The 27,399-nt window shown below is 43.5% G+C and overlaps 1 protein-coding gene across 1 annotated transcript in view; it reads right to left on the minus strand.

Moving 5' to 3' along the window:
- CD151 (CD151 molecule (Raph blood group)) overlaps nt 1-27,399 on the minus strand; it is an 83,207-nt gene that overhangs the window by 26,341 nt on the left and 29,467 nt on the right. Inside the window, exons 2-3 of the mRNA XM_068261385.1 lie at nt 9,364-9,454; nt 1,210-1,401 (exon numbers count right to left, since the gene is read on the minus strand). Of these exons, the coding sequence (XP_068117486.1) occupies nt 1,210-1,401; nt 9,364-9,447 (276 nt within the window). The 5' untranslated portion in view covers nt 9,448-9,454. The remainder of the gene's footprint in view (nt 1-1,209; nt 1,402-9,363; nt 9,455-27,399) is intronic.

Consider the following 27,399-nt stretch of genomic DNA (forward strand, 5'->3'; position numbering starts at 1 on the left):
ACATCTTTCCACGAACTAAGTATTTTCTCCCTTTTTTTATTTTCATACTGGCTATTAATGTTTCCATAATAGTTGCTTTTAATGATTTTCTGTATATATTAATTATTTATATTGCTTTTCAATAAACCGACGCTAACGTCAGTTTGTTTATTCCGCTACCCTATTATTCAGCCATACACAGAAACTGAACCCGAGTCTCTGAAGAGACGCTACTATTGTATTGTTGCTAGCTAGACAGAATAGTGTGTTTAACCGTTTTATTTATAGATCTAGGCTCAGTCAGTGAGTTCCTCTGTCTCAGGAAACAGAGGTGGTGGCAGTTATACCCTGAATTAGTGTGTAATTTGTAATTACCGTAACTCACAGGCTCCCTTCTGGTCGGGCTGCTGCCCAAATTCCGTCGGTTTCTGTGCACCGATCGCGACCACAGCTCGCATGGTTTGTGTGCTGAAACCGATTGGAAGGCAATTTGCGTTCCGGCCACGAGGGATCCTGTGACAAGGGGGAAAGCACTTGACCCCAGGAAACTGTAGGGAGGGGAGGGAGGGGGCTTCTAGACAACAGTGAACTGTATAAGGGAGGGAGGGCCACTAGACACCAGTGAACTGTATAGGGGAGTAGAGGAGGGCCATTAGACACCAGGGAATTGTATAGGGGAGGGAGGGGGGCACTAAACACCAGGGAATTGTATAGGGGAGGGAGGGGGGACACTAGGGAACTGTATATGGGAAGCAGGGGCGCCACTAGACACCAGGGAACTGTATAGGGGAAGCAGGAGGAGCACTAGATACCAGGGAACTGTATAGGGGAGTGAGGGGGGCAGTTAGACACAAGATACATTTTAAGGGCGGGGGGAGGCCATTATACATTGAGATTGGCCCGCGACTTGGTCTCAGTGTTCAATGTTGGCCCACTTTGTATTTGAGTTTGACACCACTGCTCAAAACCCTTCCTCTACTACACAGCTAAGAAAAAGGCTTTTAGTGTGGTCTTTGTTGTCACTGCAGAGATTTCACCTTAGCTCCTACTCTGTCGTTGAGACAGGAAATCAACAGAAATCTCCGTAAATGGAACTCTGACAACAATATCAACATGACAACTGCTCTAACCTTTCATCACTGTCCAAAAGAAAAGAAAACTGCTCACAAAAGAAGAAGACGTTTCTACGATATACTGTACATATAGGTATTAAATCGGTGGGAAACTCACAACTTTCAGCAAGCTTTTCCTCTCCTTGAAAGTGGCACAGCATCCGAGGATCCCAGTTACCATGACAATGCCTCCAGCAACAACCAGGATGTAAGCAGTCGCAGCATAGGTGCTTGAGGGCAGCAGGCTAATGAAGTCACTTTTCTGAACAAGTGTCCAAATTCCTACAGCCATTACAGCAAGACCGGCCAGCTGTCAGGAGAGTGATGCAAGGGAAAACAAACATTAGGTAAACAGGAGAGGACATTATATTGCTAGGAGGACTCTACAGTCTTATGGATCAGTCTACATTCACCAACCAATATTATGTTCAAAGTTCAGTACACACAATAGTGGATCATCTGCCAAGAGCTTTAGGGCTGGTTCACACAGGCGTTTTTGTGGCGTTTAAGATGTAGCGTTTCTTGGGATCTACTGCCGTCCCATTCAAGTAAATTGGAGCGTTTAGAGCTGGCTTTTGCAGGCTTTCATGAAAGCCTGGCGGTAGATCCCGGCGTTGCTTCTAGTCTCGAAAGCAACATGTTGTTTTCAGAGGCGGTAAACGCCAGGAAACAATAGCAGAGACCAGAACTGCTAGCCTTTAACGCTACCCGTCTAAACGCCGGCATTTGAACGTGGCGCCGAGCGAAAGCTGGGCAGAAGCCCGTGTGAACCAGCCCTTATTCTCTCTAATTCACCCGGCTCCCACATGACATTACTCCCATGCAGCTCTGTTCCCCCACCACCCTTTAGCAATAGTACACAATCAAGCTGAGGACAAAATTAAAGGACAGCTGTAGTGAGAAGTATATGAGGGCTGACATATTTATTTCCTCAAACAATATCAGTTGCCTGGCAGCCCTGTTGATCTATTTTGCTGCAGTAGTGTCTAAATAACACCAGAAAGAAGCATGCAGCTAATCTTGTCAGATCTGACATCTATGAATGGTCTATGGCTAAAAATATTAGAGGCAGAGGGATCAGCAGGACAGCCAGGTAACTGGTATTGCATATAAGGACATAAATATGGCAGCCTCCATATGCCTCTCACCTCAGTTGTCCTTTAACTCTTATGAAAATGATTGTGCAAACTTGATTCTGTCCTTTGAACAAACAGGGCAGAACCAGCAGACCTCTATAATAGATCAAGGAAATACAATAGTTAACAGGGAAAATGCAAACCAACCGATTCCTATTTCATCTGTACAGCAGAGAGATGGAGAGGCTGAAGTTGGGCTCAAATGAAAAACATCCAACTAGAGGTCTGTAGGCCGCCTTGTACAAGCATATGCGGACTGCCGACCACAGGGATTAGGACTCAATCCCATGGGTGATAGTTCGAGTGCTGTACAGACACATCTCTAGCCTGCAGGGTAGCAATGTGTTCTGTGCAGGATAGCGATATGTTCTGTTTCTATCGAGAGGGGGAGAGTAAAGGGATGACAGTGATGCGCACAACGGATTAGAAGAGGTAAGGTGGAGAAAAATAGTGTTCTCCCCAGGCTCTTTTAGCCGGGTGTTACACCCGGCTGTCATCGGCTCGCCTCCTCACCCTCCTCCTATGCTGTAAGCAGAGTTGCACCAGCCCTACTTCTATTGTGCCCCCCCCCCACCTGGCTACTTTTCCATGCCACCCAGCTGGAAAAAATTCTGGGGAGAACACTAAATAGCCTCGGCCTGCATGCAACTGAAATGATCTAGCAGGCTGGATCTCTCGCTGATGCATGGGGGCCACCGTACACTAGCTAGATTCTTGTCAAAGGCAGCAATTTAGACGCCATCAGAAGACAGAGCCCAAATTACTTTAAAAACAGTGTAATTTGAATAGTGATTAACGCCGCCAGAACTTTTGCAGGAGCAGGGTGAGCAGTTTATCGGTTTCACCCTGCACCTAAACTTCCAATTGTCTTAATTATATGTATACCAACCTGCTGATTTAGTCCAGAACCATCTAGTGAGTGTACCCAAGCCTTAGATGTGGACAAATTACTTTAACTCTAACTGCTTTGTACTTAACAGAAAAACGAATACAAAATGCCCATCATGAGAAAGACAAGGAAAGCTGCCATCTCAGACTCCATTGTTAGTACAGTATTAACATTACTTAATAAGTTTTCCTTGGCAAAAACACCCACAATGCATCACTTTAGGACAGTGGTTGTAGCCATGCAAATCATTCCTCTTTGTCTGCTTTATTTTAAAAAGGAAGCAATACTATATATACTGTACTGCATGGTTTCTAATGGAGAGCTTTTAGGTATCATTCAGTTCATCAAATAATCACATAAAATTGTATGCAACACAGTTGTTTCCCTTAACCCACTTCTAAAATTTGACTTCCCTAAATGCTGACAGAGTGGTGGAGGAGTGACATGTGGTGGGCGGGTGAGTGGGGAGAACAATGCTCACAGCCGAATTGTTCCGCTTAGGCCGATTGCTGGCTGAGGCATTGGGGCCGCTGTACACACACTAGATTTCCGGTACAGGTTGCAGTTGTTGGCCACCTCGGCAGCGTTTCATCTTGCGTGTGTACACAGCTTTAGGCAGGGCTCACACTTTCAGGCAGAACACACTCGCATGGACATCCTATACAATTGAAGTGGGCAGTTTACATTGTCCTGGGTTCTATGTTCACATTGCAACTTGCTGATATATCTGCATTGTGTGCAAAATTCAGAAGCTTTTAGTTGTTAAACTGCAAGCATAAAACCACTGGCAGTGTCAACTGACAGAATTGCACAGGATGCCCACGCAAGAGTGCCCACAGTGAAGGAAAATGTCAACAAAGAGGCAATATTCTCTTAGACAACCTCTGAGGCCATCACAGAGCAGCTGTATTTGTACTGACATTAGATTACACACAGGTGCACTCTATTTAGTCATTAGCACTCATCAGGCAACTTGCAGCCTGATGTTTGGAATCATGTATGATTTTCGTTCCACTTCTCATGTGTACACCACTTTGTATTGGTCTTTCACGTGGAAGTCCAATAAAATTGATTCATGTTTGTGGCAGTAATATGACAAAATATGGAAAACTTCAAGGGGGCCGAATACTTTTGCAAAGCACTGTAGGTTTCCCCCTTTAAATGAGCACAGCGCACGTGCTAGCACGTACTTGGGCTCGTCAACCCTCCCACCCTCTAACTACACTAATGATGGATCCCCTCCCAGGTGTCCGATCCCCCACCCATTCCCCTGTAATTACCCACCCTCCTCTTCCATGCTGCGATCAAACAGCATGGATGATTACTAAGTAGATTTCTCACCCCTTCTTGTTCCTGCGGCGGCGATCGGGCTCGCCTCCATTCAGTACCTCTGTCAGCCTCTATGCGCAGAATGGATCGAGTCCCGTCTTGATGACATCATTAAGCCGGGACCCTATCCATTCTGCACATAGAGGCTGTCAATGGAGGGGAGCCTGATCGCCGCCGCAGGAACAAGATTAGATGAGAGTTCTCTATTGTACAATGCTTCCCTGCACCAATCTCTGCAGGGTGGGTGGGGGGAAAGAGAGATCTCTAAAGGTCTAAAGGAACGCCTTGTGATCTATTGGGGTGGGGGTGGGGGGCAGTATAAACACTGGATATCCATGGGGGGGATAAAGTGGCACACACCTGGATATGGGGAGGGGAATGAACAAGCACATCCAGACAGTTTTTTGTGGGGTGTAAAGAGATAAAGATACACATCTGGCTAGCTGGGGGGGGGGGGGGGGAATAAAATTATAAAGGAGGGGAAAAAAAAAATATCAACTCTAAATGAAACATTGCACTCTATTTCCAAATAATTTTTTGTCGCCATACATTGTACTAGGATTGAAATTTAAGTATTGTAATAACCAGGACGAATGGACAAATAAAATGCGTTGGTTTAACTTACAGTAGCAACTTTTATTTTCAAACTATAGTAGCTGGAAACTGAGAAATAATAATAATAATAATAATAATAATAATAATAATAATAATGTTACTTTTAAAATGTATAGAAAATATTATGATTCTTAGCAAGAAGTACCACCCAAAGAAAGCCTAATTGGTGGCAGAAAAAACAAGGTATAGATCATTTGTGTGTGATAAGTAGTGATAAAATGATTGGCTAATGAATGGTAGGAGTGTGAAATGTAGAAAATTGCTCTGGTTTTTAAGGGGGAAAACCCCAGGGTAGGGAAGTGGTTAAACAATGTAAGTTGCCTGGCTGTCCTGCTGATCCACTGAATGATACTTTTAGCCACAGAACAAACATGCAGATCAGGTGCTCTGATTCAACTCTAACTGCATCAGCAGCATGATTGTTTCAGGGTTGTGACTCTACTGAAACCAGAAAATCAACAAGACTGCCAGGCAACTAGTATTGTTGAAAAGGTGTAAATATGGCAGCCTCCACATCACTCTCTCCTCAGGTTCAATTTAAAAGTGTCTTCTCTACAAACCATAAAGTGGAGCTGGATTGTAAAAGAACAGACTTTTTGTAAGTGTTTCACTACATAACATTTTAATTCCACTCTCACTGGAAACTTAAAAGAACACCTCTTAACATCCAGCATAGGTGCACATTGTGGTGTCACTGGTACTGATTAAAATAAATGCCTTGCCTCTGTTCATTTCACATGCAGGGCTGGTTTAAGCAACAATGGGGCCCCAGGGCAAAATAAACCTGGGGGGCCCCCCCAACATATACCACGGAACAAAAAGCGGCATTAGGGGACCTTTTTTGCAGCTGGTATAGTCAGGGTGTGAAGTCCCAATCGGTCAGAGCTCCACATTCTGGCTATCCCAGCCTGCATGGGGGACAAGGGGTTAAAAAGTTTCAGGAGGGGGGACCCCACATAATTTTTTTTTTTTTTTTTTTAATTCCCACACTCTAAACATAAAAAAAATTGGGAAAATAGGAAAAAATGCCAGGGATCTTCATACAGCCATATTGCGGCTGTATAGCGATCCATGGCCAAAGCGCTGCGGCTGCGTATGGACCCCCTGGAAACCCCGTCAGGAAATTTATTGCGCCTTCCTTTGATACATGTAAAATTACACTACCGTTAGGTTTGCTGCTAAAAGTGACATTTACCGCATTTAAAAGTATATTTTTTTCCTTCTAAACTTTAAAATCGATTTTCTCAAAAACTATAAGGTCTTTTTGAAAAATTGTTTTTTCCTCTTATTCCCAATGATCTCCTTAACATATCCTGCAAATTTAGGGTTTCTAGCATTTAAGGTGGATTTGCTATTAACCATTAAAGTCGGTAGGTTTTTAAATGTGTTTTATTTCCTTTGAAACTTTAAAATCGATTTTCTCAAAAACTATAAGGCCGATTTGAAATTTTTTTTTTCCTCTTGTAGCCACTGGGGGCCCCTACAAGCTCTGGGGCCCTGGGGCAGCTGCCTCCTTTGCCTTAATGGTAGCGCCGGCCCTGTTCACATGCTCAACCAGTCTGAAAGAAAATCTCGCTTTTTAAAATTCACAAATGAACCTAAACCTGTTTGGGTATTTGTAAGCACAAACAAGAGGAAATACTTCAACAATATAAATGAAAGGCCTTCCCTTTTCCACTGCCAGGGTTATACACACAGAGCATAGGTCAACATGAGAGGGCAATAAACTAGACGTCAGCAGTTGTTTGTTGTGGCATCCAACAGGTACGGATGTACAAAACAGTTTTACAGTGATGTCCCATGATTCCTGTGTGAGCCCTCTGGTTTTGAAGATTTCAAAGCCCTTTGGTAATTAGAGGTTAGGGTGCCTTCCATAAGGATTACCTCATGGCGGTGGAAGGGTCCAGTATGGTAGACTCTGCGTGCAAACTGTTTTTGGAAGCCAACATCCTCCATTTATGTTAATTTGGTGCATCTGTTTTTAATGCAAGATGTGTATCCTGTCTATAAGTAGGCTCTGCACACCTATGCTGTTAGTCATTCAGAGGCAGCCTGTCTTGGGAAGTGCTTCCACCTCTCCCTGCAATCACAAGTGGGTGCTTAGCCTAACTGGCAGTAAGATTGTTGCCAGGGCTTCCCCAATGAACTATGTACACTAAAAGCAGGTCTTACCCACTAAAAGTTGTTTTTGAATCCCCTTTTTGCAAAGTAAAGCACTTCAGTGTCAGGTGATCTGCTGCAGCAATAGCAGTTTATGTCTGGTTCTGTTTTTTCCATATCTTTTTGAAGGTTGGTCCATGTGAACGGTCACCTGTAGCCATCAGTACTCGATCCCAGGAGCAACAAGTCAAGGCCAAGTGCTGTACAGATGCATCACCTAGCAACAGCTGAGCAACGATTTCTGTTGCTATATAGTAGGTGGCTTTCGGTGTGGGGTATGGATGGGTACAATGTGCTCATCCTAAATGACCTGGTACTGCACATCTTTTAACACCACATGGTGCCAGCTATACACCTGCTAGATTCTGTTATGAGAAGGCTCTCACCAGCTGCCTCTGCAGAGTTTAGTCTAGCGGGTGTACCAAGCCTTAGAACAGACACTGAAAGATGGCTGAAAACAGTCTTTTCTAATTGGCTTCATTTTCCCTTTCCAGCCAGAAACAGGCTTGCAGAATCCCCCAACTGTACAAACAATGACAAGCAATTAGTTGCAGGCTGCCGTCTCCCCCACAGTATGGCTGGTACTCTGGTCGAGTTGCGCTGTCCCCGTGGCTTAAAGCATACTGCGCTTGCACAGTACTACTCGACCAGTGTACCAGGCTGTCCAGCAGGGGACCAGAGTGGACACAGGTTATTATGAATCCTGAGACAAAACAACAATAAGTATGGGACCTCTGGCATCAGTTGGCGGGATCTGGAGAGGGTGGATTGTGGCGGTTGTTGTGGGCTCTAGGCAATGGCCTCATTCTCTGGGTTCTCTTCTCTTCTCTGGCTATTTCAAACTCTCCTGTAAATTTATCTCGAGGCCTAGAAAGAGTCTCTGTTTGTTGTTTGTTAAAGAATGCAGTACTTTAAAGGGACTCCGAGCAGTGCAGAAACTATGGAAAGATGCATATCATTTTAAAGCTCTCCTTCTCCTCTTTCCAATGATATATAAACCGCCGCCCTATGCCTTTTAGTTTTCGCTATTTTCACGATTGAAATTGCCGCGGCCGCGATTTCAATCGCGAAAATAGAGAAAACTAAAAGGCGTAGGGCGACGATTTAGGTGTCGCCAGAAAGAGGAGAAAGAGAGCTTTAAAATGATATCCATCTTTCCATAGTTACCTTGTATTATACAGGGCGACTTTTTCTGCAAAATGGAGCTGCTGACACTGGGGAAAGTGTCGTCCTGTGTAATACAAGTAACCATGGAAAGATGGATATCATTTTAAAGCTCTCTTTCTCCTCTTTCTGGCGACACCTAAATCGTCGTCCTACGCCTTTTAGTTTTCTCTATTTTTGCGATTGAAATCGCGGCCACGGCAATTTAAATCGCGAAAATAGCGAAAATTAAAAGGCGTAGGGCGGCGGTTTATATATCATTGGAAAGAGGAGAAAGAGAGCTTTAAAATGATATGCATCTTTTCATAGTTTCTGCACTGCTCGGAGTCCCTTTAAACATTCACCTCTATATAAGGAAGTCGATATCACTGTTATGGATGATAGCAACAATTAACACGATAATGCATGCACCATCAATACCAAAATGTTTAGATGCTGAAACTGATGTGCAGAATGTGGCATAATGATGTGAAGCCGATTATGGGTTAGTGTACTCCTGCTCAAACCTTTCAAAAAAATATGTGAAACAGAAAAACACCAATTCAAATGGTCCGTTTTGAGTCCAGATCCATCAAAATTAACAGCAACAGAGTGCCAGTAAAAGAACAGCGTCTAAACCAATCCAGGCCAGGTTTTCCAGGGTCTACTACTTTCTCCAATGATTATTAGCCTAGGAGAACCTCCAAGCCACGGGTAGCAACACAAGTCACAAGTCTATTGGTTGATTCTACTAGCAGCTCACAACTGTATTGAAATTTGAATGTATCTGTGGTGATTGATAGAGGCTTTATCTACTTTTCAATGGGGTTGCATAGTCCATTCTTGTGTAGCACAGCAGCATTCGTTTTGCCAGGTATGGAAATGAGAGATTGTACAGAGCCAGGTAGAAGCTCCCCTCCCCAGCAGCATGCCAGGAAAAGAATTCAGGGATAGGATATAATCTGTGACTAAATGCGGTAAATAAATTGCAGTGACTCACCCAGAAAAAGAAGTTGAAAGTGAAGAGCAGATACTTGAGACATATTGTTCCACAGGTCTCTTTCTTCTCATTGTACTCTCCCATGGTGACTCTGAAACACAAGATGCATACATTGTCATACAGTCAATTATAGCAATTAATGTTTGTATGCAGTTTGCTTTTGCTTACAATATGATTAACATTGCTGTGGAAGTCGTTTCTGTAACTGAAAACATTGTATCATGACGTGAGATAACAAGAATGTCTCATCACCTCCTGCAATAGTAACAATAAGTAACCACACTTTTTTTTTTGACAAAAATAAAATCTCATATTTGCCTAATGCCGTGCATACACGGCTCGTTTTATGCGCAGGATCGAGCCAGCGGCTCTATTGCTGCTCGTCCCCGCCGGCGCTTCCTTATCACTGCTCGATTCCCTGCCATTGTCCGCCGGTGGGAATCGAGCGGGCGCGGGTCGAGCAGCATGATCGGGCCAGCTGAATATTATCAGCTGGCCGGATCAGCTGGTCGATACACGGTACAGAAAAGGGAAGCTTCTGGATCCTAATGGAGGCTTCGCCCTCAGTCCTCTGGTCCCTCATCGCAGACCCTCCAAACATTACTGACAAAGGCTTTTGGGTAATCTGATCGGGGCACGCTCCCCTTCAAGCACAAGTGTGGCCATAGTGCACCTGCACGAATACGGCCTCCCCTGCGCAGTAAGCCGGAGCCAGTCAGGCAGCTCTGTGCTACAGCGAAGGCAAGGCCGTGCTCATGGTAGGAGTGTGGTCCTGATCAGCTGGAAGGTCCGCTGAGGGCAACAGGGGACAGCGAGGAAAGCTTCATTAGCCTCCTGTTAAACAAGGATACATTTAGTCAGAGTACCTGAGCTGCAGGACTACTTTGGGTCAGTGGCTTAAAGTACTAGAATCAGGGAATCAGCAGCATAGCCAGGCAACAAGAATTGTTTACAAGGAAATAAATATTTCAGCCTCCATAACCCTCTAACTGCAGGGCCTGTCTGTGTGGGCTTTAGACTGTGCCTTGGAACTGAACACTACACATAATTAGTTATATGATGGCCATAACCAGAATGAATTCCATATTACATGATCACATTAAAAAGTCTCAGTACGAACATGCTTCTATACCCAAAGAGGGAACTGCTGCTTGTCCAAGCACCCTTCTCCTCATGACAACTTCCCTGTAACTTGGAAAGAATTAATCAGCACACTGACTCACTAGTAAAATGAACTCTCCCTCGGTGACTCGCTCTACTCATCCTCACCTGTCTGTTTCAAGAAGAGACCCAGACAGCACGTGGCCACTGTCTGATAAATATAATGCATACAATAAGTATTTATAGACTCAGCTTGTAGGACAGACATGGGTGTACATGTAATTAAGGCCTAGGAAATATGGGTGCAGAGTAAAGCTGAAAAAAGGGCTCACGCTGCTCCTGCAAAAGTCCCGGTGGCGTTAATTACTGTTCCTCCTCTAGGCCACAGTGGACTCTGGGGGAAGATGTAATTCAGCTTCCAGCTGTTGCAGGTGAGTTTTGAAGGCTGGTTTGAAGGTGTTGAAGGAGGGGGCAAGCCTGATGGGCGACTGACATCCACAGGTCAGATTTTCAAGTACATTTTTATCACTTCTACCATGTCACCTAGGAAATGTCCATATGACTAAGGGCAGGTTCAGATGGACGTTTGGAGGCGTCGCGTTCATTGGCGTCGCGGTGGCAATGCGGTCGGGCTTTCAGCAGCGTTCGCGTTGCGTTCGGATGCGGGTGCGTTTTTTCTTCCCCTAGGGGGACATTACCCGTCGCGGTTAACCGCCCCTGAAAGCAACATGTAGCTTCCAGGGGCTCCTTGAACGCCAGTGAAAATCGGGACCCAAACGCCGCGGTCGTGTAAACGCGCGTGAAAGCTTGGTACAAACGCTCCCATTCACTTGAATGGGAGCGTTTAACGCCAAGCCACGAACGCTGGCAGTAAACGCTCCACAAGCGTCCGTCTGAACCAGCCCTAAGAGCTGAGGGGATACTTGCTGCTGAGACTTAAGGTGGCCATACATGGTACAATTTTTCAATTAGATAATTTAGTTTGATTATTCCGTTAGATCGAATATAAAGATTTTCCCAGCATGTCCGATTTTTCCAGAAAAAAAACGGGATAATCGTTCGAATTTCTTGATCGAAAAAAAATAATTTTTCAACTTTCAATTCTATCAATTAAATCGAATAAACGGGAAAATCGAACTTTTTTATTGTACCGTGTATGGCCACCATAAGTGAGAGAATCTGTTAAACAGTACTAAAACCTGGTTAGAAGTTCTAACCAACTCCACTAAAAAAGAAATATATATTTATGTAGATATTATTTTCTGCTTTTGGAGAAAATCCTTCAGCTAGACAGCAAACAAACTGGCAGAGTTTATCTGGAGTTCCATTAAGCATTTTGTTATGAATATTCACTATACAGTTACAGTACTTAAAATAGCGAAAGTTAATAATCTACATCATTTGTAGTCCCCTGCAAGCTGCAAATAATACAGCCACCTCAGTTCTGATTGTAAAGTCCTAAAATAAGTTGAGGGAGAGGGGTATGGTCCGTGAGGGCTTATTTTGGGCTCTCAGATGTCACAATCTGTGTGTGTCTGGCTGGGGGATGTGGTCTGTGTGGAGTAAATATTGTCACACAGTTGTTGGTCCTCCTCCCATCCCATGCTTGACATTTCATACCACCTAGAAACATTGTGAATTCCTCTAGGCGTGGACATTCCTGTGAGGCTGGCTGTGCTAGCTGGCAGCAGAGACAAGGCTTGCCATACATCAGTACCAGGAACAGGACAGAAAGTTTTATTCCAATACAGCTAAAGAGCACAGATTGCACAAGACACAGAAAGTAACCATAGAATATACAGCAGAGTTAATGACCCTCTTCTGGCTATTATTAATCTATTCCTCCCTCTCAGAGTAGTCCGTTAGCAAAGCAGTACAGCATAAAAGGTTTCCCAGAAGGTATTTTTAAAAGCAAACTGGGAGGGAGGGAGGCGCTCCCTCACCCCCCCCCCCCCCCCACCCCCTAAAAAAAACATAAAATGATTGCAAACAGTTTAAGAGGCAAGATGTTCTTACCTTAAGAATGAGCGTGTCAGTTCAACAAGTAGTTTTTTGAGATACAAAAAAAAGTGGAGTAAGGCCCAGTGCACCCCGAGCGGATTTTAAATGCGATCCGTAGGCCGCATCTGCCTGTAAATCCGCTTGGCTAATGTATTTCAAAGGGCTGGTGCACACCGGTGGTTTGAGGTTTGTGGCAAACCTCAAACGTGCCTCCTACTGCACGTTTGCAGTTTGCTAAAAAACCTCAAACCGCCGGTGTGCACCAGACCATTGAAATACAATAGCCAAGCGGATTTACAGGCGGATGTGGCCGGCGGATCGCATCCAAATCCGCTCGGTGTGCACTGGGCGAAATCTCTGAAATCCGCACCAAAAACCGCTAGCGGTTTGTGGATCTGCTAGCGGATTTGGTGTGCACTGGGCCTTAGTCCAACACAGTCTGGAGTGCTTAGACTTGGAGGTCCAAGCTGTGTAGAAGCAGGTTTGTCCCGTAAAACGAGTTGTCAATTTTTTGTGTCTCAAACTACTTGCTTGCTGAACAAATGCTCTCATGCTTGGAGGTTAGTTCATCTTACTTTTTTAACCGATATTTATTAGATGATTTTAACCATTTTTATTTTTTTTAAGAGTGCCTCTTCAGTTTAATTTGCGTTTGCCTTTAGGTGACAGTTCGGTCAGGTTTTTATTGTTTTGATAACCTACGTTTTTTCGGTGAGCAAACTACCCCTTTGTAGCTGCTTCTTAGCATCATAGTAGCTGCAAATAGCAGCACCAACTAAAGCTTTGTACTCTCAAGCACTCTCAGCCAGAATAATTATTTAGTGAGGTCTCAGCCCACAATCTAGCATGTGTACAGCTGTCCCACAGCATATGATGGGCAATGAAAGAGTCGCATTGTGCTACTTACCTGCCTCGCTGGAGGCTTTCTTTCGCACTGCCCTGTCATCCCTCCTCTCCAATGAACAGTACACATGGCTTCTTTATAGCTGCACAGCTCTCACTCCCAGGATTACCGTAAGCTGCATCTTATCTCCCATCCCCCTCCCCAAATATTACCCTTGCAATAGAGGACCACGAGTTTTTGGTTTGACATGGCCCTAATAGCTCTCCCAAGTTAACGGGATGGGTCAAATTGGGATAGTGTTGGGAGGCCTCTCTAATCTTTAAAGGATTTTTCTATCAAAATGCATCTTGTGGGAGTAGCTGGAAATTAGATTCCTAGTTATTAAAGAGCCTAAGTCAGAATGTAAAACTGGGCTTCTGTTCAAATATTCACTCTAATAGCATTCTGCAGCCAGGAGCTTAACTGGGCATTTGTTCCATAGGAGTAAGATGAACAGAGCAATAAAGGATGTGAATATTAACAGACACCCACTGCTCATCTTAAGAGATCCTTCAAAGGTTAAAATATAACGTTTTCTGTCATTCATAAATGGTAAGTTCTATACATCGGCCTCTATCCTGGCTTGTTAGTGGAAAAATCCAGGATGAGCGACTCCTCATACATATGTATGAGTACTGCCACCTGTAGAGATTGGGACTCCATGACAGTTCAGGGCTAAGTGCTGAACAGGCACATCTGTTGCTATGGAGGGGAAGAGAGACGATGTGCGGCGCTCAGTGGAGCAGCTTCAGGTGCGCTCATGGATTGGTCAATTTAGGAGTTCCTATACACACACTAGATTCTTAGTAGAGACAACAGCCACCTCTGTCGAGTTTAATCTAGCGTGTATGTATCTGTAACTATAAGCAGAGTAAGGGCCCTTCCACATGGGCAGCTGAACTGTGTGCTGTTAGTTTCCAAGCAGCAGTGAGCATCTAGCAGACAGCAGCGAGCAGTTGTGCGAGTTCTACAGTCTTTTCACTGCCTATTAACTTGCTCGTGTGAAAGAGCCCTAGAAGTAGTTATTCAGTTATTTACAATTATACGTGTATACAGTACTCACTGACATGTTCTGCGGCCCTTCACAGAATACACTGAGCAATTAATGTGCCTTAGAGAAGACCTGCCACATTGCATCTTCATTACTGATGGCGCAGTGACTGACAGCGGTATCGGGCCAGTGGAAAGTCACGTAGTTTGGGTCCATTTCCGAAGGGCGCATCAGCTTGCCACGGCAACGTGTTACTACCAGGGGAGGAGTAAGCTATAACCAGAAGTGACTGTCACTGGGCACCTCCCAGTATACAGGCACTACAAGGACACAGGTAACTGTATAAATGTCTATAAAAATTGAAGTGTTGGTAGTGGTAACTATGTTACCCTAATACTCTTGTACCTTGCAACAGGTACTAGAGTTTTCAATTTTTGGTCTCACTTTAAAGAGAAACTGTCGAAAAAAAATCTTAAAATTTAAAACACATACAAATAAGAAGTACATTTCTTCCAGAGTAAAATGAGCCATACATTAATTTTCTCCTATGTTGATGTCACGGTAGGTAGTAGAAATCTGACATTACCGACATGTTTTGGGTTAATCCATCTCGTCATGGGGGATTCTCAGCATAGACTTATTTATAAAGACATTCCCTTAAAAAGATTTATACAAAGATGCTGGCCAGCCCCCCTCTCGCTGCACACTTTTTGGGCAGTTGGACGGAGCAACTGCCATACACTAGGTGCTTTTAAAAATAAAGAAAACCCTGAGAACCCCCCATGAGAGGATGGGCTAGTCCAAAAATCTGTCAGCAAGGTCAGATTTCTACTACTTACTGTACGTGACAGCAACATAGGAGAAAAGTAATTTATGGCTCATTTTACTCTGGAAGAAACGTACTTCCTATTTGTGTATGTTTACATGTATTTTAAATTTTAAGATTTTTGCGACAGAGGTTCTTTAACCACTTAAGCCCAACTGGACAAATATATTTGTCCAGTGTTGTTGTGGAGAGTGCACCACCAGTTTGCTACTAAATGAGGCACATGTGGTATCATTTTAACCATGACGAGTTGTGGAATCCATTTTGGTGTGTCTAAAACCTGTGAACCACGTCACATGAAAAATAGGTAGGGACAAACTCAATCAAATATAAAAAGTCATTTTCAGAATTATGATCAAACTTGGGAAAGTTTTAGCAACACTACAAGAGACATATGTGGTATCATTTTAACCGTGATAAGTAGTAGAATAGAGTTTAAAGAGTTTTAGGGTTGAGGCGCATGTCTCCTGTATTTTTTTTAGTCACAAACTGAATCAAAAGAAATTACATTTTTGCATATTCTGTACCAAAATAAAAGACTTGTAAAATGAAAACAAAGTGACAGAATATGAAAGAAACAACATATATTGTTACCTTAGGAACCAGGCTTTTTAAATATGTATGCCATAAGGGTATATTACTATTATTTTTCAAAATAAGGCCTTGTAATCATTGACAGTGTACAATGAGAAAGCAAAAAACACAAAACAGAAAAAAGACACCTTTATTTCCAAATACAATATTCTCTCCATACATTGTGCTAGGAACATAATCTAAATGTTGCAATAACCAGGATGGATGAGCAAATAAAATTAGTGGGTTTAACTTCTAGTCAGCACTGTTTAATTTAAAGCTATAATGGATGTAAATGGAGGAATAGATTGTTTTTTTTCATCTTTTTCCCTTATTTTCCCTTTAAAATGCATAGAAAATAAGGTGATTACTAAACAAAATGAACACACACTAAAAGCCGAATTTGTCCTGAAAAAAACAATATATAGATCATTTAGTTGTGATAAGGAGTAATAAAGTTATTGGCAAATGAATGGGAGCAGCGTCTATATGTGAAAATTGCTCTCGGGCTGAAGTGGTTAATGTTTGTATTCCTTTCAAATTAGAGTATATACTAAGAATTATTGTTTCATTAGCAGTAAGCAGTCCTTACTGTCATGAGACAATAATTCTAACGGACTGGCTCCCAGAAGATTAGGAAGTTACTGTCATGTGTTTATCATTTTATTATTATGGGAGTCTAGTAAACTAATCTGTACTCTGACAAGCAACTTCCTTTTTGTAAAACGTCATTCTCATTCTCCTGTGCTCGAAAGGGTTGGTATCTCCTAGTGTTTCTTATTCTAATGTAATTTATCATATGAACATAGCACCAGTATTGCTGCTGTCTCAAACCACTCACCAACATTGTCTGTATTTGTACTGCTAGATGCCCTGATTGTACAGAGTTTTGAATGTCCCATGTATCTATTGCCCCATCTACACTATACGTTTTGTGCGATTCGATTCAATTTGCCATTGTTTTGAAAACGCAAATTTAATCGAATCCCGATCGGACATGTCGGATTGAATCGAACAAAGAGATGCATTGGGGAGGTGATTTGGGGGGGGGGGGGGGGAGGGGTGAGGGCGATCTGAGGGTGTGGGCGGGTAATTGGATGCCTGCAAGGGGCAGATTAGGGTCTGATCTGATGGGTGGCAGTGACAGGTGGTGACAGGGGGTGATTAATGGGGAGAATAGATGTATACAGTACACGGGGGGGGGGGGCGTTCAGGAGCCCCCCGGGGGCAGTTTAGGACCTAATCTAAAAAATAGCGTTGACAGATAGTGAGAGGGGGTGATTGATGGGTGATTAGGGGGGAGGCGTTTGGGTGCAAACAGTGGTCTGGGGGGGGTGATCAGGGGGGGTCTGAGGGGTGCCAGGGGGCAGGATCAGCATTTGTGTGTGCTTACTAGGGGGGCTGCCTCATGCCCTGGTGGTCCCTCGGTCACTGGGACCACCAGGGCAGGAGGGAGCCTGTATAATATGCTTTGTATACATTACAAAGCATATTAACCGCTTACTATGCGGCAGATCGGGGGTTAACAACCCTCCGGCACTGCTAATTGGCCGACGGGTTGACGTTGCGGGTGGGCGGAGCCTAATGCCTGCGGATGCGGGCGCATCACTGTGCGCGATCCCTGGCAATTCAGTCCCCCAGGTGTCGCCAATTGGCGTTACGCGGTCCTGGGGGTGCCACTTTGCCGCCACTAATTGGCTGTGGGCGGTCGGCAAGTGGCTAAACCCTTAGAGTGGACCCAAATTAAAAATACAACATTTCAGAAATAAAATCTCTTTTCTAAATTATAATAATAAATAGCAGCCTTTTTTCAGCTGCATGATGACAAATACAAAATATGTTACATTTATTGGTGGAACCCCTCCCTTGCTTACATATTGCCGGGGCAGAATCCAGCAGATTGGTGGAGTAGGTTGTGTCCCGCAAAGGAGGAATTGCTAATGGCTCCCACCTGTATAACCCTAGTTATGAAAAGAGAAGGGTGAAAAGCATGCACTGAAATGCTCATAGACTTGAAGGAGTGTTTAATTATCTTTGTATGTGTCAGAGTGATGCAACTAAATATTTTGAATTAAAAAAAATGTTTGGTTTGGGTCCGCTTTAAGGCAGACATACACTGGTCAGTCAATTGCCACCAGATCAACCGATAGATCCCTCTCCGATCTAATCAGAGAGGGATCTCACAGCTGCCCATACACTGCAAACATATTTTGAATAGATTTCAGCATTAAATCGATTCACAACCTGTGGAACTGCTGCTGCCGCCCCTGCTCCCCTGGCCAGCCACAATACATATTCCCCAGGTCCCTGCAGTCTCATTTCATCCAGGTTACTCCATCTTCCCTTCACTTCCCGTCCTGTCACAAGCAGAAAGTTCAAACAGTAAAGCGCCTTCTACTGTTTGAACTTGGCTTTCTCACAGGACCAGATAGGAAGTGAAGAAAGGATGCCAGAAGAAGTGAGAGACAGCAGGGACCCGGGGACTCGTGTCAGCCGGACAGGTGATGTATTGCTGCGTCGGTCGTTGCCGTATCGAACGCAGCTAAGGACATGCTCCTGACCCGCCGACGATTGAAATTTTCCACCTGGGCAGATTGACTGGATCGATCGATTTTGGATGGTAATTAGTCAATCGGTCTGCATTTGCGTTATCGATTTTAGTTATCGATTTTTGATCGAATCTGCGGTCTATCAGCAAGAAATCGCATTAGTGTATGGGCACCTTTAGGTGGAAAGCACCTTTTTTGTATTTTTAAACCCTTATGCTGGGTATTAATACACAATGAGTTTTTTTCAGCAGATTTTTTCAGATCGATTTCCATTCACTTCTATGAGAACATCGATAAAAAAAAAAAAAAAAAAAGATAAAAATCAGATTGGACCTGTCAAATTCTCTATCGAACCATCTATCTGCCGAAAAAACTCATGGTGTATTCCCAGCATTAGGGTCTGAGCACAACACACAGAAGCAACACATCAATGTTTGGCCTATTGCACACTACATGCGATTCTGATTTTTTACCTGATCCGATTTTTGATTCCGATTAAAAAACATACTGCATGCTGCTACTTTTTTTTAAATCGGAATCAAAACTCAGATGGGAAAAGAAAAATAAATAAATAAAAAAAAATTAAAAAGGAATCGCATGCAGTGTACAAGAGGTCTCAGGCCTCACTTCCATCTGCCAGGACATCAGAAAGTGCATACACTGCACTTTGATGCTTCTAACCATGTATTGTGATTTGCAAAGCATGATTGCTGGCTTTTCTGCATCATTACAAATGAATGGGATAGCAACTGAATAGGGTAACATCAGCGAGCAATGCAGTACCATGTATCAAGGCAGCCACCTCTGTTGCCTAGAGACTGGATTTGGAAACATAGCCTTACAGATGCAAAAAGAAGCAGAGAGAAGCGGACACAAGTGTGATAGTGTTCAGGGCCTTAGGTTGTGTTCACACTGTCAAAGATGAAATACTGATCAGTTTTCCATTTCAAATGGACCAATTTGTTCCGTTAACATCAGTTTTTCATCTTTGAAAAGGACAGAAGAGGTTACCCTAACATCGCCACCGAGCTGGTGTCCAATGCAGGGGAGAAGTGATGGTATACAGATTGAGCCCTGACATAAGCATGGAATCCTTGCTCAAAGGGAAAATTCTCATTGGTCTGTTGCAATCCAATAAGAAGCCCCATATGCTTTAGCTGGGGCTCCAATCTGTGTACCCTGCAGTGGACCAAGCAGCAGTGGAACCAAATGTGACTGCAGCAGGTGAATACAATTAGCAAAATGTGCACTGACCAGCCTAGTGAGAATGGACACCATCCATTCTCATAGGCTTCCATTGATTCTGTGGGCATCTGCGGTGTCACCAACCCGTACCCATATTGCATCACACACAGTCTACACTTCCGCCAACTGGAACTGAACAAACAAATATGTGCCAAATGGACAGATCTGTTTCAATTCACAGAACTTTTTTTAGATCCCCAAAAAACATTATTTGCATAAGTATGTATGTATTTGCAATCACACGGCGTTCAGGGTGGAAAGCAAATACAAACACCATCCTATATATTCAAAATATATCCACTCTTTGCCGTATGGTCTGACTACACATTGTTTTGCACCTGAGAAGAAGCAGATAATAGGAAGGAAAACGCTTTCAAAACATTATGAATTAAACATTGAAGAAACAAAGTACCAAGTCTGGCCCCGCCACCCATAAACAAAAAAATAAAAGTAGAAGCACCAAAAACTGTTGGTTACCACTGCTGTGGAAATTGGGCCGAATCCACAGACTTTCCCCGCAAGAAAATAGCGCGGGAAACTCTGCCATAGGGGATTATGCTGCCACCGTCCGAATCTCTTGCCTTGGGGCCCGTTCCCACTAACGCGAATCTGCATGCATATTCTGCATGCAGATCCGCATGACATATACAAGCCAATGGGCCAGTATCTATTACAGGCGAAATTCACTTAACTCTGCAGGCCCAAAAAAACCCTGCCTGCCCCTGTCAGAATTTTCTGTGCGGTTTAAGTGAGTTGGCATGAATGCGTATGCATTTCAGTGTACACGTTTACGCATGCAGAAGTCAATATTAATGGAGACGGTAAAATATAATAAATACGCATGAAGTAAACTCCTGCAAATGCACACAAATTCACATATGCAAATACGAATAATAATCTGCAGGCGTTTTTTTTTCTGTGTGGATTCGCTTAGGTGTAGTGGAAACGGGCCATTAGCGATTCAGCCAACATTGCAGCATTTTTCCGTGTGAGCAGCAATGAATCCTATAGCCGTGCATGGCACGGCTTCTGGGATTCGTCTGCATACCGACAGACCAGGAAATGCTGCCGCGCGGCTAGTGGTAACGGGCCCCAACACTCCCTCTGAGAATAATTAACCAGTATTCTGACAATTCCTTCCCATCACATTTAAGACATATCCAAGACTATACGCAGCCAGCTTGTCAGTATCCATTTTTAAATCCACCTGCGTCTCAAACTGAGGAAAGGGAAGAGAGGCATGTCTATAAGCCCGGAAAAAAAACAAAAACAAAACTGTGAAAGAAACTAGGAACATCAGAGTTCAGAGCAAACAAGGTTTGGGTTGGTGTTGGTTTAATCTCCTAAGAGGCAACAACCTTAAATTTGCTCCAAATATAGATCCAAAAGGACTGTGTCTCTACAGTGCTAGAAAATATGAATGAAATCTCCTGAAGCCCCAACATTCACAAAAGCACAATGAAGAATACACTGGATACAATTAATGAATTCTCTGAGGAGTACTTTACCATCTCAGGAACAGCTTAGCGGTCTCCCAGATACAGGTGGAACAAGATTTTTTTAACCTGTTTAAAACCCCAGACCATTGTTTCTGGGTAAGGGCCCCGAATCCACTGCGTTTCCCAGCATGCGAGTCAGACAGGGACACGTTTATTATTCGGGAAACAGCCTCAAGTGAAATACCCAGGTCTGACTTCCAGCCAGAATGCAACTGGTTTTATATTGCAATGAGAAGGCAACCAAGTATTTATAAAATGGATTTTGCTCCGACACTAGAAAAGCATTAAGTTTTAAAAAGAGAAGTATGTGAACGTCCCCTACCCAGGTTCACTTGCAGAACATTTTTAGTGGAGTACGAATCCAGCTTATAATGAAGAAATAAAAAAGAAAATCACCACATAAGTTATTAGTAGGACTAGTACAATATGTATACATTTACCTCAAGCCACAAGTCCATTCAGGTATGGTTTAACTGCACGTTTCCTCACAAACATACCGGTAAGTTCATTAACTCCCCCCCCACCCCCCCCCATTTAGTGAATGAGGCCTTCGCAATGCTTCCACTCTACAGCCAATTGCTCCAGCAGGAAAACAGCATTGCTAGCCAGTCCATATTTCTGAGGCAACACCAAAAGAGTTCAGATTTCACTGTTGAAAAAATGTGGTATTGCAATTTGCAGACAATTTAAAGCATCCTAGCTGGCTGCAAACCAATTCTAATCACACAATGATTCGCATAGTGCATATGTGTTACAGAAATTATTTTGACTAGGGCCTATTTCCACTACATGCGGATTCTGGATGCAGAAAACTGATTCCAATGAATGCCTATGGGAAATCTGCATCAGAAAAATCGTGTTTAGTGGAAACAGGCCCATAGATATTCATTGGAGTCAGTTTTTCTGCATCTAGAATCTGTGTGTAGGGGGAACAGGCCCTTAGTGTTGCTTTTTATTATTATGCACTAAATGACACTAGCACACTATCCGACTACGTTTCCCACACTATTCCATTTCTGAACGAATATCCAATACAGAACGGCTAGTTTTGATAGCTCACACATTGTCATTTCAGGCACACAAAACACAGGCAGTAAACAGTAAAGGCGCATTCTTCTGAAAACTTATGAGGAAATGTTTGGTAAGGGGCATTATTAGAATTCAGCACATGCAATGCACAAATGCCCTGTATTGAAAGATTTCCCCAAAGCCACTGACAATCTGCTCAGTAATCCCACAAAAGAATGCTGCCAATTCTACTTGTAAGGTCTCTACATTAAATTCCTAACCACTCAGTATTTTCAGATTAACTTCATGCTGGCCAAATGTCTGGCTTGTATCACTGACCTGTAAATGAAGCAGATGTGAAGGAATTCTCTCATCAGGGCCATTTCTGACCATGTTTGAGCCCCAAACATGCACTCCAGATGGCAATAATGCATAGAATAAGCTATGCCACACAAGTTCTTAGGTTGGCATCACTTAGCAGTGAGGCTACTAGTAGGTGTCCGGGAGAAAGTAACCTTCTCTGGCTGGCAGCATCTGGTCAGTGCTGACAGGTTAGGAGCACATGCTAAAATATGGGTCAAGCCAAAATTTTTAAAATTTGCCAATCATCGAGCAATTAAAATTGGATGTGTGTACCAGGATTAAGTGCATGATTGATCTGTCAAGGTTACCGTATTCTTCTTGCCTGGTCTTGGGATTTAAAAGGAAAAATTGACATAATACACTCACCTAAAGGATTATTAGGAACACCTGTTCAATTTCTCATTAATGCAATTATCTAATAACTAGGTTCTCAACGTCTGGTACGTGTACCCCAGGGGGTACTACTGATTATTCCAGGGGGTACTCTGGCTTGCTATACTTAACTAAGAATAACATATTTAGAGTTTTAGAAAATGATACATCTTATTTAAACACCAAATTAGTGATTTAGCTTATTAAAAGCAATAATACTTGGAAATTGTCTAGAACCAATTACCATGAATTTCGATTAAATATATATTTGTCAAGGGGTACTTGTGATGTTTACTATGCCAGGGGGTACTTGGTGAGTACAGGGTTTTAAAAGGGGTACATACCAATAAAATGTTTCAAAACACTGTTTAATCAACCAATCACATGGCAGTTGCTTCAATGCATTTAGGTGTGTGGTCCTGGTCAAGACAATCTCCTGAACACCAAACTGAATGTCAGAATGGGAAAGAAAAGAGATTTAAAGGGGCACTATGCCGAAAAACTGTAAAATGTGCAAACATATACAAATAAGAAGTACATTTTTTCCAGAGTAAAATGAGCCATAAATTACTTTTTTCCTGTGTTGCGGTCACTTACAGTAGGTAGTAGAAATCTGACAGAAGCGACAGGTTTTGGACTAGTCTATCTCTTCATAGGGGATTCTCAGCAAGGCTTTTATTCTTTATAAATATATTCCCTAAAAAGGATTTAAACAATGATGCCGCCCAGATTCCCTGCTCGCTACACAGTTTTTTGGCAGTTGGACAGAGCAACTGCCATTCACTAAGTGCTTTTGAAAATAAATAAATCCCTGAGAATCCCCCCATGAAGAGATGGACTAGTCCAAAACCTGTCGCTTCTGTTAGATTTCTACTACCTACTGTAAGTGAGAGCAACACAGGAGAAAAGTAATTTATGGCTCATTTTACTCTGGAAATTTTTTTACTTATTTGTCTATGTTTGCACATATTTTAAATTTTAGAGTTTTTCGCCATAGTGCCCCTTTAAAGAGTCTGAAGCAAGAATAAATCTCTCTTCAGACCTCATAGATAGCAGGTCCCTTCACCCCCAAATCCCCCTCCGTGCAGCACATCCCCTCTTCCTGGTTGGGGCAGGGCTAACCGCCGCAGCCCTGCCCCACGCGCGTCTGTCAGCGCGTATCTCCGCCTCTCCCCCGCCCCTCTCAGTCTTCCTTCACTGAGAGGGGCTGGGGAGAGGCAGCGATGCGCCGCTGATAGACGCGACTGGAGGCAGGGCTGCAGCCGTTAGCCCTGCCTCCAGGAACGACTAAATCTACGACCAAGGTTTGCGGGGGTGGGTTTGGGGGTGAAGGGACCCCCGTTGTGCGGCGGGATAGCGGCGTTTTAGCAGGGGCACACATGCCCCTGCTAACTATGAGCTCTGAAGCGAGATTTATTCTCGCTTCAGAGTCTCTTTAAGCAATTTTGAACGCGGCATGGTTGTTGGTGCCAGACGGGACGGTCTGAGTATTTCACAATCTGCTCAGTTACTGGAATTTTCATGCACAACCATTTCTAGGGTTTACAAAAAAAATAGTGTGAAATCTAGTATGCAGCAGTCCTGTGGGCGAAAATGCCTTGCTAGAGGTCAGAGGAGAATGGGCCGACTGATTCAAGCTGATAGAAGAGCAACGTTGACTTTAATACCTCGTTACAACTGAGGTATGCAGCAAAGCATTGTGAAGCCACAACACGCACAGCCTTGAGGCGGATGGGCTACAACAGCAGAAGACCCCACCGGGTACCATTCAACTCCACTACAAAAAAAAAAAAAAAAAAAAAAAAAAAAAAAAAGGAGGCTACAGTTTGCACGAGCTCACCAAAATTGGACAGTTGAAGTCTGGAAAAATGTTGCCTGGTCTGAGGAGTCTCAATAGAGTCGGAATTTGGGGTAAACAGAATGAGAACATGGATCCATCATGCCTTGTTACCACTGTGCAGGCTGGTGGTGGTGTAATGGTCTGGGGGATGTTTTCTTGGCACACTTTAGGCCCCTTAGTGCCAATTGGGCATAGTTTAAATGCCACAGGCTACCTGAGCATTGTTTCTGGCCATGTCCATCCCTTCATGACCACCATGTACCCATCCTCTGATGGCTACTTCCAGAAGGATAATGCACAATGCCACAAAGCTCGAATCATTTCAAAATGGTTTCTTGAACAGGACAATGATTTCACTGTACTAAAATGGCCCCCAGTCACCAGATCTCAACCCAATAGAGCATCTTTGGAATGTGATGGAACGGGAGCTTCGTGCCCTGGATGTGCATCCCACAACTCTCCATCAACTGCAAGATGCTATCCTATCAATATGGACCAACATTTCTAAAGAATGCTTTCAGCACCTTGTTGAATCAACGCCACATAGAATTAAAGAGAATCTGTACTCTAATATTCTTACACTAAAAAGCATACCATTCTATTCCTTATTTTCTCCTGTGCCCCTCTGTGCTGTTTCTGCCACTCTCTGCTGCAATCCTGGCTTGTAATTAACAGTTTTAGGCAATGTTTACAAACAAACTAACCAGCTTCTAATAGGCTCAGCTAAGCATAGTGTATGAGTATGCAGGGGGCCTGCAGAGGGTGTGTATCGCTTCTACCAATCACAAGCAGCCCTGCACATTCCACACAATCAAAGCCTTAGCCTGACAAACAGGACAGAGGAAAGATACATTGATTTATTACAGAGACAGTGTAATTAGGAAGAGCTGCAGTAAGCCCCAGCACATTAGAACAGGCATAGGAACTCATAGGATAGAAGAACTAAGGCTGAAAAAATTGTTACAGAGTCTCTTTAAGGCAGTTCTGAAGGCAAAAGGGGGTCAAACACCGTATTAGTATGGTGTTCCTAATAATTCTTTAGGTGAGTGTATATTGCACAGTAGGACGACTTACCACAGGTGATCACCACAACTTAAATAGCTATTTCACAGAAACTGATGAGCCTCTTAGGGCCCTTTTCCACCAGCGCGTTTGCGCTGGCTGAATCGCAAAGACGCAAACCGCTAGCGATTTTCCAATCGCTACGGTTTGCTTTTTAACATAGGAATCGCGGTAGGTCATTTCCACTACCGCGATTCGTTTTTTACGGGAACGCGAGGCGGAGCGATATTTGCCGCGATTTTGCTATGCAGTGCATAGCATAGCAAAATCGCGGCCGCAAACGTCGGGGAATCGCCGGTAATTGCGATTCAGCAATCGCTAGCGTTCAGCGTGAACGCTAGCGACTGCTAGTGGCAAAGGGCCCTTACTGTTAGTGGCTCGTTCTTGTGCATCTGCTCATTTGTTACGATTGTGACCTGAAATAAATTTGATGTATGGAATCTCTTCGAAGGTTTCCCAGTTTTCTCCATTCAGAAGATGCAGCTATGCACCAGAGCTGTCTGTTACCTCATTGACAGCTGTAACATGATCAGAGAACTGACCTGCTAACAGTACCATGAATGGGTGATAGCCAGTCTGGTGGGAGGATTTGTTCTTAGTCTGATCTTAGTGGAGACCGAAGCCCTCAGCTTAGGGTGAGTGCAGCTTGTGTTAGGGAGGGACCTCTGCAAGTATTCTATATACTGAGAATTGGCTATTCCCAAACATACTTATGGACATAAAAACTTCTGCTTCAAGAAAATGTCAGTTCTATTGGGCGTGCTTTGTAGAAGAATGTTACATTGTTCCCATGTGGAGTGTAACACTAGCCTAGCTATAGCCGTGACATTTATCTTTAATGATTGTATGTGCATAGCCAAGCATTGTTGTGAGACGGTGATTTTCTAAAGGATCTGTACAGGAGTTTATCGTTGAGCAGTGAAGGTATAGGAACATTTCAGAGGATTTTCCCCAAATAACATAACTTGCTCAGAAGCAGCAAATGTTGATGAAACAGGAATGTTATATGGTACTTTAGCACAGGAAGACAGGCTGTCAGAGCTTTGTATCTCCCAGGCTTGTCATTTTTACACACACCTCTCCTGGTTCTCGCCCTTTCTCCTTTGATGATAAAAAGGTACAGAAAGGCGTTTCCTGAAACTAGGCTATAAAAGTGTGACAGCCCTGCAGAAAAATCCAGGCTCCTGGCTACGTCTGTCTGCTCCGCAGGCATGCTGACACCCAAGCTGCCCTGACAAGGCACGGAAATATTAGTGGCAGACGCCAGGCTTGTTTTTAGAATGAAGTTATGTGAAGGGGAAAATGTGATCTTTCCATCAACAGTGTGTCTATGGAGTGGGGGAGCAATGTATTATTAATGACTCCACAGAACACCTCCATCTTAAGTAACCAGACAACTCTGTCTGCTGCAGTTTTGTAGCATGCTTATTTCCTTTAGGGCCCATTTCAGCGCTGCGTAATATGTTGGCGCTTTATAAATACAATAAATACATTTTCACTAGTCCCATATCATGGCCATTGACGGCACGCGATTCCAAATGCTGAAATGCAGACTATTGAAATCAATAGGCTGCATCCAAATCGTGTTCGGCCAAGAAACAAAAAAAATAGTGTCGGCTGCATCTTGTAGCAGAACGCATCTGAATCCCCATAGCCATGCAATTTGAATTCGCATCAGCAGAGGAGACGCGTCCAATTCAGAAAAAGGACATGGCACCCTAGT

Source organism: Hyperolius riggenbachi, chromosome 11 (genome assembly GCF_040937935.1).
Source record: "Hyperolius riggenbachi isolate aHypRig1 chromosome 11, aHypRig1.pri, whole genome shotgun sequence".
In the NCBI taxonomy this organism is placed as follows: Eukaryota; Metazoa; Chordata; class Amphibia; order Anura; family Hyperoliidae; genus Hyperolius; species Hyperolius riggenbachi.